We start from the raw sequence: 13,036 nt of genomic DNA on the forward strand, positions 1-13,036 counted from the left end.
TTGTGAACCTTGTCATTACTGTCATAGTATTTAATTACAAAACACTGTTTCCTTATTCTAATTTATTTTTAAAAATGAAATTACCTAAAGAATGTAGTCAAATGGTTTCAAAAACTAACTATTTTCAACTTATGTTTAGGAATACATGAAATTTTCCATTTTCAATAAAATATGTAGCTTAGAAAAGGTTGTGAACACTAATCAAATGTCTACATACAACAAGTCCTAAGTTATCAAAGATTTTTATTTAATTTTTATATGTTTACAATAATCAATTAATAATTTTATACAAATAATACTTTAAATAGCTTCAATTTATATATAAATTCAGGTAGTACTAGTGTCTCTTGATTTATAAGTAATTCCACGACTTTTCAGCTCACGAATAATACCTGGTGGAAGACGGCCAGATACGGATATAGCATAAATTCCTTTAACCATATGATCTAAAAAGATTAATATTAAATTTATAAAAACTGTAAAAAAAATCCATTTTTTTCAAAATTGTATATCAACTTGCTTATTTATACTAACAATCTAAAAACAATTACTTCAAAAATATTTATAGGCCTTTCTTAAAATATGGTTTATGAAAATATTTAAATTATTTAAATTTAGTAAATAAAATTAAATTTTTATATTCTTATGAATCATACTGATAGTTCAACTGTTAAAAGAATATATATTTCTAGATTTTTTCTATTCAAATGATCAAAAATAATAAAAAATTTAATGTAAATAAACTGAAGCTGGCAGATACACAAATCACACATAAATATTAAAAGTTTAGAAAATCTTGATCTTTAGTAATAAATCTCAAACTGGATCATTAAAATTTAGATATGTACTGATGACTTTAATAATATATTTGCTAGTTGATTGACATTCTAAGAAACATTAAGATTTCATACATTTATAATACCAGATAATAGTTTATTACCAGATTTAGTAGTAATACCATAAAGCCTTTCTAAAATGGACTCCCTACAAAATGAAAACCTGCCTAAATTAAAACTTAATTTCAAAATGCAATGATTAATTACATAAAAGACTATTATAAGCTGAAAACTTAATGCAGAAATGAAAGACTTTTTGAGAGCAAACTGCAATAATAGTTAAAAAAAAAAAACATTTACAAATATTGGAAAAAATTGTAAAAAAAAAGGCTTTATTAAAATTTTTTAAATTGAAAAAGTGATATAGTATAAAAACAAGTTCATAATTACAAAATAATTCCTTAGATAATGAAATAATAAATCACAACTTAAACAAAACTTTTCCTCAAAGGATACTGTGAACCAGAGTTTTTTCTCCTACTTTTAACTTCTGTCAGAAGTGCCACAATAATTAATTTACATAATAGTAAAAATATTTGCAAATATTGTGAAAACTTGTATGTTGTGAGATGTTAATTTGTCAACTAGGAAACTATTTTGTCATTCTGAACTTGTTTTTAACAGTTTATGCAATTTTTAAAAATTTCAATAATGTAACCTTAGTAAAATGAATTTTTTTAACACAGCATTAATTATGATTTAGAATTATTTGCTGCTAACTTTCAGATAACAGTAAACTTTTACATGACCAGAGTTATAATTTATTAAATCCATTTTTTATTCAAGATCATCATTCAATGTCTGGGAAATAGTCATAATACAATATCATTGTTTGTCCTAAACTTTCTAGGAGAGTTAATTTCTTTGGCAAAATAATGAATATTTAAAAATGTGTTATTTTGGGAAAGTTGTGCTAAAAATATAAAAAATAATTACTATAAAACTAATTTGATATATTTACATTTTTTTCATAATTAAAAGTTATCAAATGATTATGATGAAATGTTTTAGAATGGAACATATCCACTCTCTACATGTTAGCTAGAGCAAATCAGCAGCAGCATGACTTAACAAAATTCATAGAACTAGCTAAAATTAATTACAATGGAGTCCTGTACAATGTGGGAATATGTTACATGATATAATAAATCGTGTTATTGAAACTTGCATTATCACACGATTTATACGAGTTTAAACCTAGGCCTAAAAGTTGAAAAAAAAGTATACCTCTGAATGACAAAATTTGAATTTTGTATGTGTACTAGTCGTGCATTGTACAGGAGTTTACTGTATTATTATTATTAATGGCAATGAGAGTAACAAAAACTTATTTCTGGGAGCTACTATTCTTACAGAAAATATAAGAGTAATTTTTAAATACAAATAGAAGTACTATATTATTCTAACTTGACGACAGTTGATAAATTAAGCACTGAAGAGCAAGTGGTATATTCTCAGGAAAAGAGCAATTAAAACACAATCCATGAATATTTGGTTTTTACAGTTTTATTCTTCTGTGCAGCACATATGCACATCGTAAGTGTACAGAGAAATGTTGAAAATATAAACAAACATTTTTGTTGGAGAAACAGTCTTAAATACGAGTTGTAATAATTCTTCAACTCTCTTTTTCTGCATTAATAAAATCATAACCATCTATAAAAGGAATACTATCAAAATGGAAAATTTTTACAAGTACTGTTATATTCCCTTTTCAGCAGATTTTACTGTATACTTAAATTACTAAGTGATTCCTCATGCTTGAATTCATTATACAGTGGTGCCTCGTATAACGTATGCCTCGAATAACGGACGCTACGAACAACGGACTTTCTGCGAACAAGTGCAAATGATGTTTCCACTCATTTGCCAATGACAATCTTCTATTTTTATAATATATTAGTATTATTAGAATATATTATTAGTATATCTGAAGTACAGAGCTTTCGTTGGGATTCGGCTTGCTCCATTGTTTATTACGTACATCACCTCAGTGCAGGGTATTTACATTTATTCAAGTGTTGTAAAAATCATGGCTTCTAAAAAAACAGAAAAATGATTTCAATTGAAACAAAGCAAGAAATCATCAGGAGTGAAAGTTGACAAAAACTTTCTTGTCAAATGGAGGCCAACAGGATCAATGATCTCTACAATGACACCCTTATCTCTCATTTCCGACAGGTGTTGAAGAAGAGAGAGAAACAGACCACCTTGGACATGTTCTTCAAGAAGCAAGCTGCCAAAAAACAAAGGATGGAACAAGAGGAGTTGACCACTTTGGACATGTTTTTCAAGAAGCAAGCTGCCAAAAAACAAAGGATGGAACAAGAGGAGATGACCCTGCAAATTCCGATAGCCTCTCTTGAATCTGATTCCAATTAAAAAACAATAAAAATGAGTGCTGCAATGTGTAAAAAGTCTGTATCTCTATGAATGTGTAAAGAAAGTGTTCCTCCACCTCCTCACATCATCTGACTACCGGCATAATTGGTGACTGCTACATTTTCATTTGTTTATGGTACGGTTATTTTATGCTGCAGAATGAATTATATGTTTTAACATGTACTTCTATGGGAAAATGCGTTTTGTATAACGAACTTTTCACTTAACGGACATGCATCTGGAACGGATTAAGTACGTTATACGAGGCACCACTGTATTTCTTGTGCAATTCTTATTCAGTTTATTTTGGGAATCATTGGAGTAAAGAAAAAGATTCCAAATGTGGCCACCAAGAAAATCTCTTGCAGCTACCAGATCAATCCAAGGAGCTAATTCTGTATGTTTTCATTCACTAAGAATCATTGAAATATCCACCAATTTGGAGTTTTTGACTGAAATTCATCTTGGATAATAAAATCCTAAATGTGAAGGAAAATGGACATTATTGCAAAAGTCAATATTATATTTTCACACAGGTGCAGCCATAGAAAAAATTTTCTGAGAACCCTTGATGTATAGTATTTTGAAAGCCCTAATGTTGATTACATTTTAAAAATGTAAGAAATAATTTAAATGTTTTTAATAAGTATATTAAGAATAAATTTAATTATATTCAGAAAATTTAAATTGTTATTTTTCTTTAAAATGTAAATAAGCTGTTATTGGATTAAATAATCCAAATAATCATGAAATACCAAAGTATTATTAATATTGACGCATCTTATTTAGTATTTTCTTATTGGAAAATTTGTAACTTTGATTTTGAATACATTTTTTTTAATTGTTATTGATTACAGTGTCCCTTTCTTAGCTTTAATATATTGCAGATAGAAAAAGAATAGTTTTAATTTTATTGTTATAGTATTTTCCATAGCATAACAATGTATGAGCCATGTTCTAAAGAAAGAATGGCTCATTATTAAATTTAATAAATTTTCTAATGTCAACTACATTATAGGAATATTTTAAACATTTAATAGTTTCAAGATAACTAGCATTTTTTTCAAATTTTTATTTTAAAAATAGTGCATTATGATCTGTAATATTGTTTTTAATGATTTGTACACTATGTATAAAGAGAAAAGTTTTCCATAAAATGCTGAAAAAATTTAATCATCTGGAATTTATACTCAGATCTAAGTCAGTATAGAAATTCAAAATTATAATTTTATTGGTTTCAGTGTATCACAATGCTAATAACTATATTATTTAGTCTTATGTTGCAAATAAAATAAACACGGAGAAAAAATACTGTGGTATCATACATCATACTTCAAACACTAAATTCCAGAAAAATTCACCTTTGAAGTTCAAACTATACACAGTTTGAACTTACATGGCAAATTGCATTAGCACTTTGAGTGAATTTTCATGCACTAAATGCTAAGGCAATCTGTTCTGTATACAGTCATTTCTTGTTCTTGCATTATGTTCATATGTTTGTAGTGCTTTTTTTCATTTTATTATTGGCATATTTAGTTATATATATTGTGCATTATTTGTTGATTTTCAATTTATTCTTGCAAATTGTATCAATTAAATAAATAAATACTTTCCTACTGGAACTACAATAAGTAAAAAACAAAACCTTTAAACAATCCAGCAAATCGTTTTTAAGATATTAAAAATGCTTTCGAATGCTTTAAGCGATCATCCTCAGTTATCTTTTTAAATCAAATGAAGAATTTGAAATTACGTAAAACAATAATTCAAAAAGTGGTTATATTAATTTACGTTAAGATTTAGCAAGCTTAAATAATCGCAAAGGTATAATCTTTGCGATTATTTAAGTTAATTAAAACAAAATAAAGAACTAAAATAAAATATATACATCCAGTAAAAATTATCTTAATTAACTTCCCGCTTGTATAAACTACATCAACTCATCATAGAAGGATTTCCACACCGATGACAATCCATCGGCATCCCTATGATTAATACAGTTTATGTGCAACTGTGCCTTGTAAATTTCTAGTTTTACCAGATGTTTCACGGCCTGCCTGGACCTTGTAGCCTTGATGATCGATGCCTGATCCCAGAAGACCTTGATATTCTGCTGTTTGGCAAAAGCAGCAAGCACTGTAGAGTCTATGTTTTTATTCACCGAATGCTTACGTTCAACAATTCTTAAGTTTCTCATGGTCGCTCCCATGTATACCAAAGTGGAGTTAAATCTATGGTCCTTTAATGGTATAGAGTATACCCCTGCCATCTCGCTGTGTTCGTAACTGCCTTTATCGTTCCTTACGAGCCTGTACACAGTGGGATTACGCCTGTAAACTATCTGTACATTCTTACACCTTAAAATTAAATCACACATCTATATTAAGAAATAATAGCTGTTAAAAATATGCAAAAATTTTGTTGGACCCAATATAACCCTCACTTATTAATCATAACATCTGAGAAATATATAGAAGAAATGAAATTTTAGAGGAAGGATGTAATATCGATGATTTAGATGAAAAAGAAACTTATCACAAAGCATGGCAGCAGTACATGTGTGGCAAATCTGGCAGCTACGTTTAACATGCTGAAGTTGATGGTGCATGATCAGTTAATGCAATTTTCATTTTATCATATAGTATTTATATATTTTATTTATTGGGTTGCAATTTGAAAAAAATTGTAGACCTACAAATTCCCATTGTCATCCTTATGTTTATGTTTCCTTAATCTCAAAAACAGAGTTAGATGAAATCCTAGACCTTAGGGGCAGGAGGCCCCGATTAATTACCATATATCTGCGCAGATAAGACGATAGTTGAATCATAAAAAAAGGCCCCCAAAATCCGGGGTCTTCTTATAGGACAGATACAAAAAAAGTTAAGTTGAAATTTATATAAATTAAAACCATTATAAAATAAAACAAATCACTTACCAATGTATTTAAATAGTCCATATGACATTTTGCGAATAGTCAAGATCATTACCTAAATGCCCAAATCAGTGCGAATGTTTGCAATAATCACAAGGCAGTACTGTCAGATGCAAGAAAATAAAATTTGTTCATTCAAAAAATTACAAATAGAATAAAATTCCATATACAGTAGAACCTCCATTATCCAGACCTCCATTATCCGGATTTTCGATTATCCGGATTGTTTAAAATAAAAATTTTACGAATTTGATGATTTGCACTTGGCGAATCACGACACTGTTCATGTACGTGATGGAATGCATAACTTTTTTTGTTTCAACAACGTCTCACCCAGCACAGTGGTCGTAAACTCTTTAATATAATTTATGTAGTAATAAAAATATAACTTGACATACGTATTTATAAATAATTTATATTCAAATTACATCATTTCTATGACCAAGGGCGGCGTAAGGCATGGGCAACGTGGGCCACTGCCTATGCCTCGCGGTCCGAAGGGCCTCGCGTTTCGAAGGTTTATCCATTACTTAAAAACCGCAAACCTGACGACAAAATTTTACTCGTCATAAAACGATAAATAGTTTGTCAAATTTTTATTCATAAAAATGCAGTTTCAACTGCTTTTTATTTTATAAAATCCGTCTTCTTGCGCCACCAGAGGGCCTTTTAAACAATAGGTAGTCTGTTAGCGTTGGTCAGTAGTAGTCCAAATTCAATACGAACGTTTGTTTCTTGAAAATTTGATCACGATTTAAATACAGTATTTACTTTTAATATTGCCGATATGTCATCGAAAAGAAAACCTGTTGTATTATCATTAAAAGAGAAATTAAAGTATTTGTTTCGATTATCCGGATTTTTCCTTATCCGGACTACCTTTATTCCCAATTAGTCCGGATAATCGAGGTTCTACTGTATCTATGTAGTATTATTATCCAGATGATGATTGCTGATCTAAACTAAATTCATAGGCCATTGATAGTTTGGGGATCGTCTTATAGGACAGATATATGCTAACTATAAAAATTTACGCCTTGTCTTATCTGCACATATATATGGTATATAAGAACTTCCAATGCAAACCAGAAGTTACATTATTTCAATTCAAATCTTTTCCCCTGAACGCAGTTAATAGATGACTGGCACAACTTCTTTTGTTAAAGGAAAAAAATAGAGGGACAAGCCACTACTAATCTGAGGTGAAGAGTATATATTTTAAATCAAATAAATTAAAAATATGATTAAAATTGCAGCCCAGCATTGACATATTCACAATTTTTTATTGTAACAATTTCTCCAACATAAATGTTTGTTTATATTTTCAACATTTCATTTTTGTATTATAATTTATTATTAGAATATTTAATTGTGTTGTTTGTACATTAAATTACATGTATTTGCTGTTTTAACTTAATTAAAATGGATGTTTAGGGTCTGGGAATGGATTAATTCATTTTCCGCTATTTTAATAGGAAAAATTGATTCAGACTTTAGTCTTCTGGAATGGATTAATTCAAATTATGAGGCACCACTGTATATAGAAAAATGATAGAAGATTTCAGTTTGTGAATAAAATATATATAGTCCCTGACTTTTGAATGTAATGCATTCCTAAAAAATGTATATGAAAGATGAACATCAGAAAGTCAAACAATAGCATTGCATATTATAAAGGGATTCTGTTTCCAGAGAGAATACAGTGAATACATTATAATGAACAAATCATTATTTAAAACATCAAAACCATAGATTAAACATTATACAGACAAAAATTAATTTTCATAAATGATTTTAATGTTACTGAAACCAAATCTGGCAGGAAATGCCATTGCACAATAGCTCAAAATTTTTATTTATTGGCTGAACATGTCTGAAAGCTTGAATTTGATGTATAAAAAGTGATTAAGAGGTATAAAAGGATTATATACAAAAAAACAAGTTGTCTGAAAGCCAAGGACTGCTTAAAGTATTAAATAGGAGTAGATTTTTCAGTTTAAATAAGTCATTTAAAATAGTTTTAAATTAATTAATTTAAAATTATTCCTTTTCTAGAGTTGTTATAGAAATATACTTACTTATTCTCTGCCATTTAGCAACCCAGCTATCTTCTGGTCCCATAAGGGAGATCAGTCTTTAAAAAAAAATTAATAGTTTTATAGAATAACAATTAAATTAATTTAAGATTTTGTTTCATTAAACTAAAAATCAAATGAATGATTATTCATTTCTATGAAGTAATATTTATCAATGTAATATCAATAAAGAAATATTCATTCACTAGATATTTATTCATAATGTTTATATTTTTATATTATAATATTTAAAAATAATAATAAATTTAATAAATCTACTTTTAGAAGAGAAAATATTACTGAACAGATGACCAATTTGGTTGTACTTTAGCCAATAAGTAGGCTATCTCAAAACAAAAAGATTTTTGAAATTAGATACTAAAATATTTCCATTTAACAAAAAATTAAGTTTTTATAATAATACTGTACTTCTTAAAAATACATTAAAAGTATAATTTAATTCATTAGATTAACTAAAATACTAATTTTAAACATATATATTGGTAGAAATAATTTATAAAATAAAAACAAAAGCATACCCATCAAAATTTGAACTAGTACAATCATAAACCATATCTCGATTATTTTTCATACCAAGATAACCTTCACAATTATCACAACCATCAAATTCAAATTGTTCAAGAGTCTGAAAAAAAAAAAAAAAATACATTTATAAGCATAAAATATACCTTAAATATAATAATTTTAATTTGTCAAACTTTTTTTTTTGTCAAGAAATCTTGAAAATTTTATTAAAAGCATTTTTATCTGAAATTCATACAGTAAGTTTTCATATCAAAGAGAGGTGATTATTAAATAACTTTTTTACATTTCTATTTCTGATGTTATTAATCAAAAAATATTAATGTACTAAAACTGCTAAAATTACTAAAATCTAAATTGCATTAACTTCATTCATCATTTTAAATAATTCATGTCTTTCATTCAGCAAGATCCAATGTTATCCAAAATTTAATTCTTGGTTTTGCATTTCTACATAGAATTAAATTCTTTCGTTGGTAACCTTAAATAACTGAAATGATTGATTTTTAGCAAAAGAAGATTCTTTCTTTGCAAAATCTTGTTACACTAGGTTCTAAATTTTTCAGTTAGAATGAAAAATCAGAAACTTTTTATATAAATTATTATTTTTTTTTTTCAACAATTCTTTTAGTTTATTAGCATCCCAAATATGCAGTTCATGCAGTTCTAAAAATTTTCAATAAAGGAATATCTGCAACATGCAGATACATTGGAAATATTACAGATACATTGCAGATACATTACTAGCCAAACTTGATGGGATCAGGAGTCTTTGAACCTTGTTCTCAAAATTTTGTTTATGACTAAGTGCCATGAACAAAATTTTCTGAATTATCCAAACTCCAGAAACTCATTTGTTTTTGTGTTTTGGTACATCATCCACTGTGCATTTAATGTTTAATGAACAATAAACACTATACGTAATTATTGTATTTGAAAATTAAATTAATTTAATCAAAAATCAAACATCATGTTACATACAGTAAAATCTGTGTAAATTGGAATCACACAATACTAAATATTTTTTCCATTTTGTCATGTTTTCTTTTTAACATAGGGTACGTTCGTTAAGTCGAATGAGTTAAATGCGTTAGTAACGAATCGTTCGAAAAGTAGTAGTCTCGCTCAGTGCGCATGCTCTGCGGTGATGACGTTTCGAACGAAACTCTAACGAAGTTCACGAAGGAAAGAGTTGGTTTACTTCGTTAAGAAAATGCCGTCCAACAGCATCGATGTTTCTAAATCTACTCGAGTGTTTAAATTGTGAATTTAAAGATGAAATGATTGAAGTAACTGTCCACCCGAAGCAATCTGAGAAAAATATTTCGGATAAGGCTGTACTAGCAACATTTGTATCTTCGATTTTAGAAACAGCCATTTAGTTCTAAACGAATCGTTCGAAAAGTCTAACGAAATAAGAATAACGATGACGTCATTCTCGTTTAACTCGTTCGACTTTACGAACGTGCCCATAGAAAATTGCTCCTCTCTGAAGAGTTTTTTTCCTTTTAAGGTCCATTTACACACAACAGTGACGTGCTGGCACAGTGCAGTGAATTTTTGCCTGTGGGAAATCGTTGACCTAGTTTTAAACCACTCTGTCCAGACTCATCCATCACAGTGTTGTGCAGTGGCAGTGGCAGTGGCATGTCATTCCCGTCAAATGTACCATGAAAGTACATTTGACGGGAATGATATTTTCACTGACGGTAAATTTTGTTTTCCAATGGATGATGAACATTTAATTGAAATAGTGCATCAACACCCTGTTCTATTTGATTTATCTCATTCAAAATACATGGACATTGGGTACAAAATGAATATTTTCTCTGTTTTGTTTAATAAAATATGAAATGCATGTTGGGACATTTGAAAAATATTCAAAAAATATAGATTCGTCATCTCAATTTTTTTATAAAGAGTATGAAACTAACTCCCATTCTGTTGATATTTTTTGTCCATGCTTCATGTACCCACTTGCAGCACTTTCTTGATCGCATTTCTTTTTCTTCTTCATCCAAACATATAGCTATCATAGCCAGTTCATCCTCAGAAAAGTTCATGACCACTCACTGACAGCACAGTCATGTCACTGTTGTGTGTAAATACTCGTCACTGTGCCATGCTCGATGTCACTGTCACCAAACAGTCACTGTGCCACACGCCATTGTTGTGTGTAAATGAACCCTTAGGCAGGTTTCCATTTTGGACAGGTTTCACCATATATATATAAAGTAGAATCTCATTTTAACGAATCACTCAGGCCACTAAAAATCATCTGTTGTTCCAAGAATCCATTATATTGATATCAACAGATTTCCTGCACACCCAGAATCCATTATTTAACCCTCTATATAAAAGAAATACCTGTACTTGAAATTATTTAGTCTGTTAAAATCTCTATTCTTTATTCTATAGAAATATATGTTACAAGATTGTATATTGTGTTGTATGTGTGTACTGCAAAGCTGACAGAAATCGTATATTCTGTAAGCACAAAAAGAGGCAAATTATGTATGCTCATTTGCACTTCACAACTTCACAATTTGTTAATTAAAAAACTCATCCATCTTGGTTTGATTTCATGCTGATTTTCTGCCTATTGAATACAACAACAACTTGATATTAGCAATGTTGTGTACAGTCTGTTTGGGATTAAAACTTATATTGGGCTCCTGTGTGATTTTGGAATTCAATTATGAATTGAATTCCAAATTTTTTCCAAAAAGATGAATAGCAATAGGAAAAAACATAAAGCTTTGTTTTTTCCTATTGCTATTCATCTTTAGTCCTGACAATACACAAGAATAATTGAAATGACCCAGATAAAATACTTGTTCTTAAACACCAGAAGGTGAGTGTCTGGTAAAACAGTGGTTCTCAATCTTTTTTGTTGATGTACCCCTTTAGCCCATTAGTTGTTTCTAAAGTACCCCTTATATTTTTGTATGTAAATTTTATAATTACTGCGTTAGATGTATACAGCCCTTATAACTGAGCACCATAAAAAACTGACTAAATAACTATAACTAAAAGTGAATTACTTATTTCACGTAAATGATAATAAATTTAATCCAGTACATACATTTATTTATTATTATTTGGCAAGTATATTATATAAAANTACTACTATTTTTTTACTTTTTCTTTTCCTGAGGGCAGTAAGAGGACCTTTTTTAGGCCTACTTGGGTTCGACTACGCCGAACAAAGGGACGGGGCCCGACTATTCTCGAAAAATTCCTGAGGCTTTTCGACCGTCCGGATTCGATTCGGGATCTTCAAAGCAACAGACAGGCGCCTTGGTTATCCGGCCGACAAAAAAAAAAAAGAAAAAAATGTGTTTCATAGCACCTATAACTCAGAAGTCGTGCTGCATAGCGCCAAAATCGACACTTGGCGATATTTTTGTTAAAGTGGCGATAAAAATATAATACTAGCGAAATGGTTGGCGATATTTTAAAATTTTCCAGAGAGACCCCTGACAACTAAGTACACTCAAATACTATTTAAACGCTTCAATCTCGAAAACGATGCAGGACGAGCAAAAAAAGTCAATTACAAAGTTGTAGAGCATGACAAAAGAACCTCCTCTCCTACATAACGAATAGCGTGAAATGCTAATTTGTCAGTATTCGTTTACCATCGGTGCTATGTCACAAAGCATGGGAATTGAAACTGTGCGTTGAGGTAGACATGGCGAATTATTTCAAAGAGGAGTATTGCGAGACGGCGATGTTATACAAGAAACGTGGGCGTCATGCAATTTTTGCAGTCACCTATTTCTTACAATTTGCTGTTCTTGTTTCTTGTGTTAATAATTTACAGCAAATTAATTAACATACGCCATTTTATAATGAAAGTTAAATGTACCCTTTTGATTTACGCTCGTACCCCTAGGGGTACATGTACCCCCGGTTGAGAACCACTGTGGTAAAAAATGCAAATACATGGTTCACAAAAAATTATTGTAAAAAACGAAAAAAATCTTTCACTCGCGTATATAGGACAACCATAGATTTTCAAAGCAGTGAAAAATTAATAAAAACCTTAGATTAAAGTCCAGATACGTGTACCGTCATGGCGGGCTCATCTCTGATTCCAGCAAACAGTGGGGACGCACGTTCTAACCTAACCTAACCTATTCTAATAATTTGGTTGGTAATAATTATGGTAATTTATTAGAATAGGTTAGGTTAGGTTAGAACGTGCGTCCCCACTGTTTCCTTTCTTTTGTTTGCTGGAATCAGAGATGAGCCGCCAT

General features: G+C 29.7%; 1 protein-coding gene across 1 annotated transcript in view; it reads right to left on the reverse strand.

Annotated features, from left to right (window-relative positions):
• Positions 1-207: 207 nt before the first annotated feature.
• LOC111641637 (transcription elongation factor SPT4-like) overlaps positions 208-13,036 on the reverse strand; it is a 13,817-nt gene continuing 988 nt past the window's right edge. The window contains exons 2-4 of the mRNA XM_023387839.1: positions 8,771-8,877; positions 8,235-8,290; positions 208-446 (exon numbers count right to left, since the gene is read on the reverse strand). Of these exons, the coding sequence (XP_023243607.1) occupies positions 328-446; positions 8,235-8,290; positions 8,771-8,877 (282 nt within the window). The 3' untranslated portion in view covers positions 208-327. The remainder of the gene's footprint in view (positions 447-8,234; positions 8,291-8,770; positions 8,878-13,036) is intronic.

The sequence above is a fragment of the Centruroides sculpturatus genome, unplaced genomic scaffold (assembly GCF_000671375.1).
Source record: "Centruroides sculpturatus isolate CEXI.00-Female unplaced genomic scaffold, Cexi_2.0 scaffold151, whole genome shotgun sequence".
NCBI classification, from domain to species: domain Eukaryota; kingdom Metazoa; phylum Arthropoda; class Arachnida; order Scorpiones; family Buthidae; genus Centruroides; species Centruroides sculpturatus.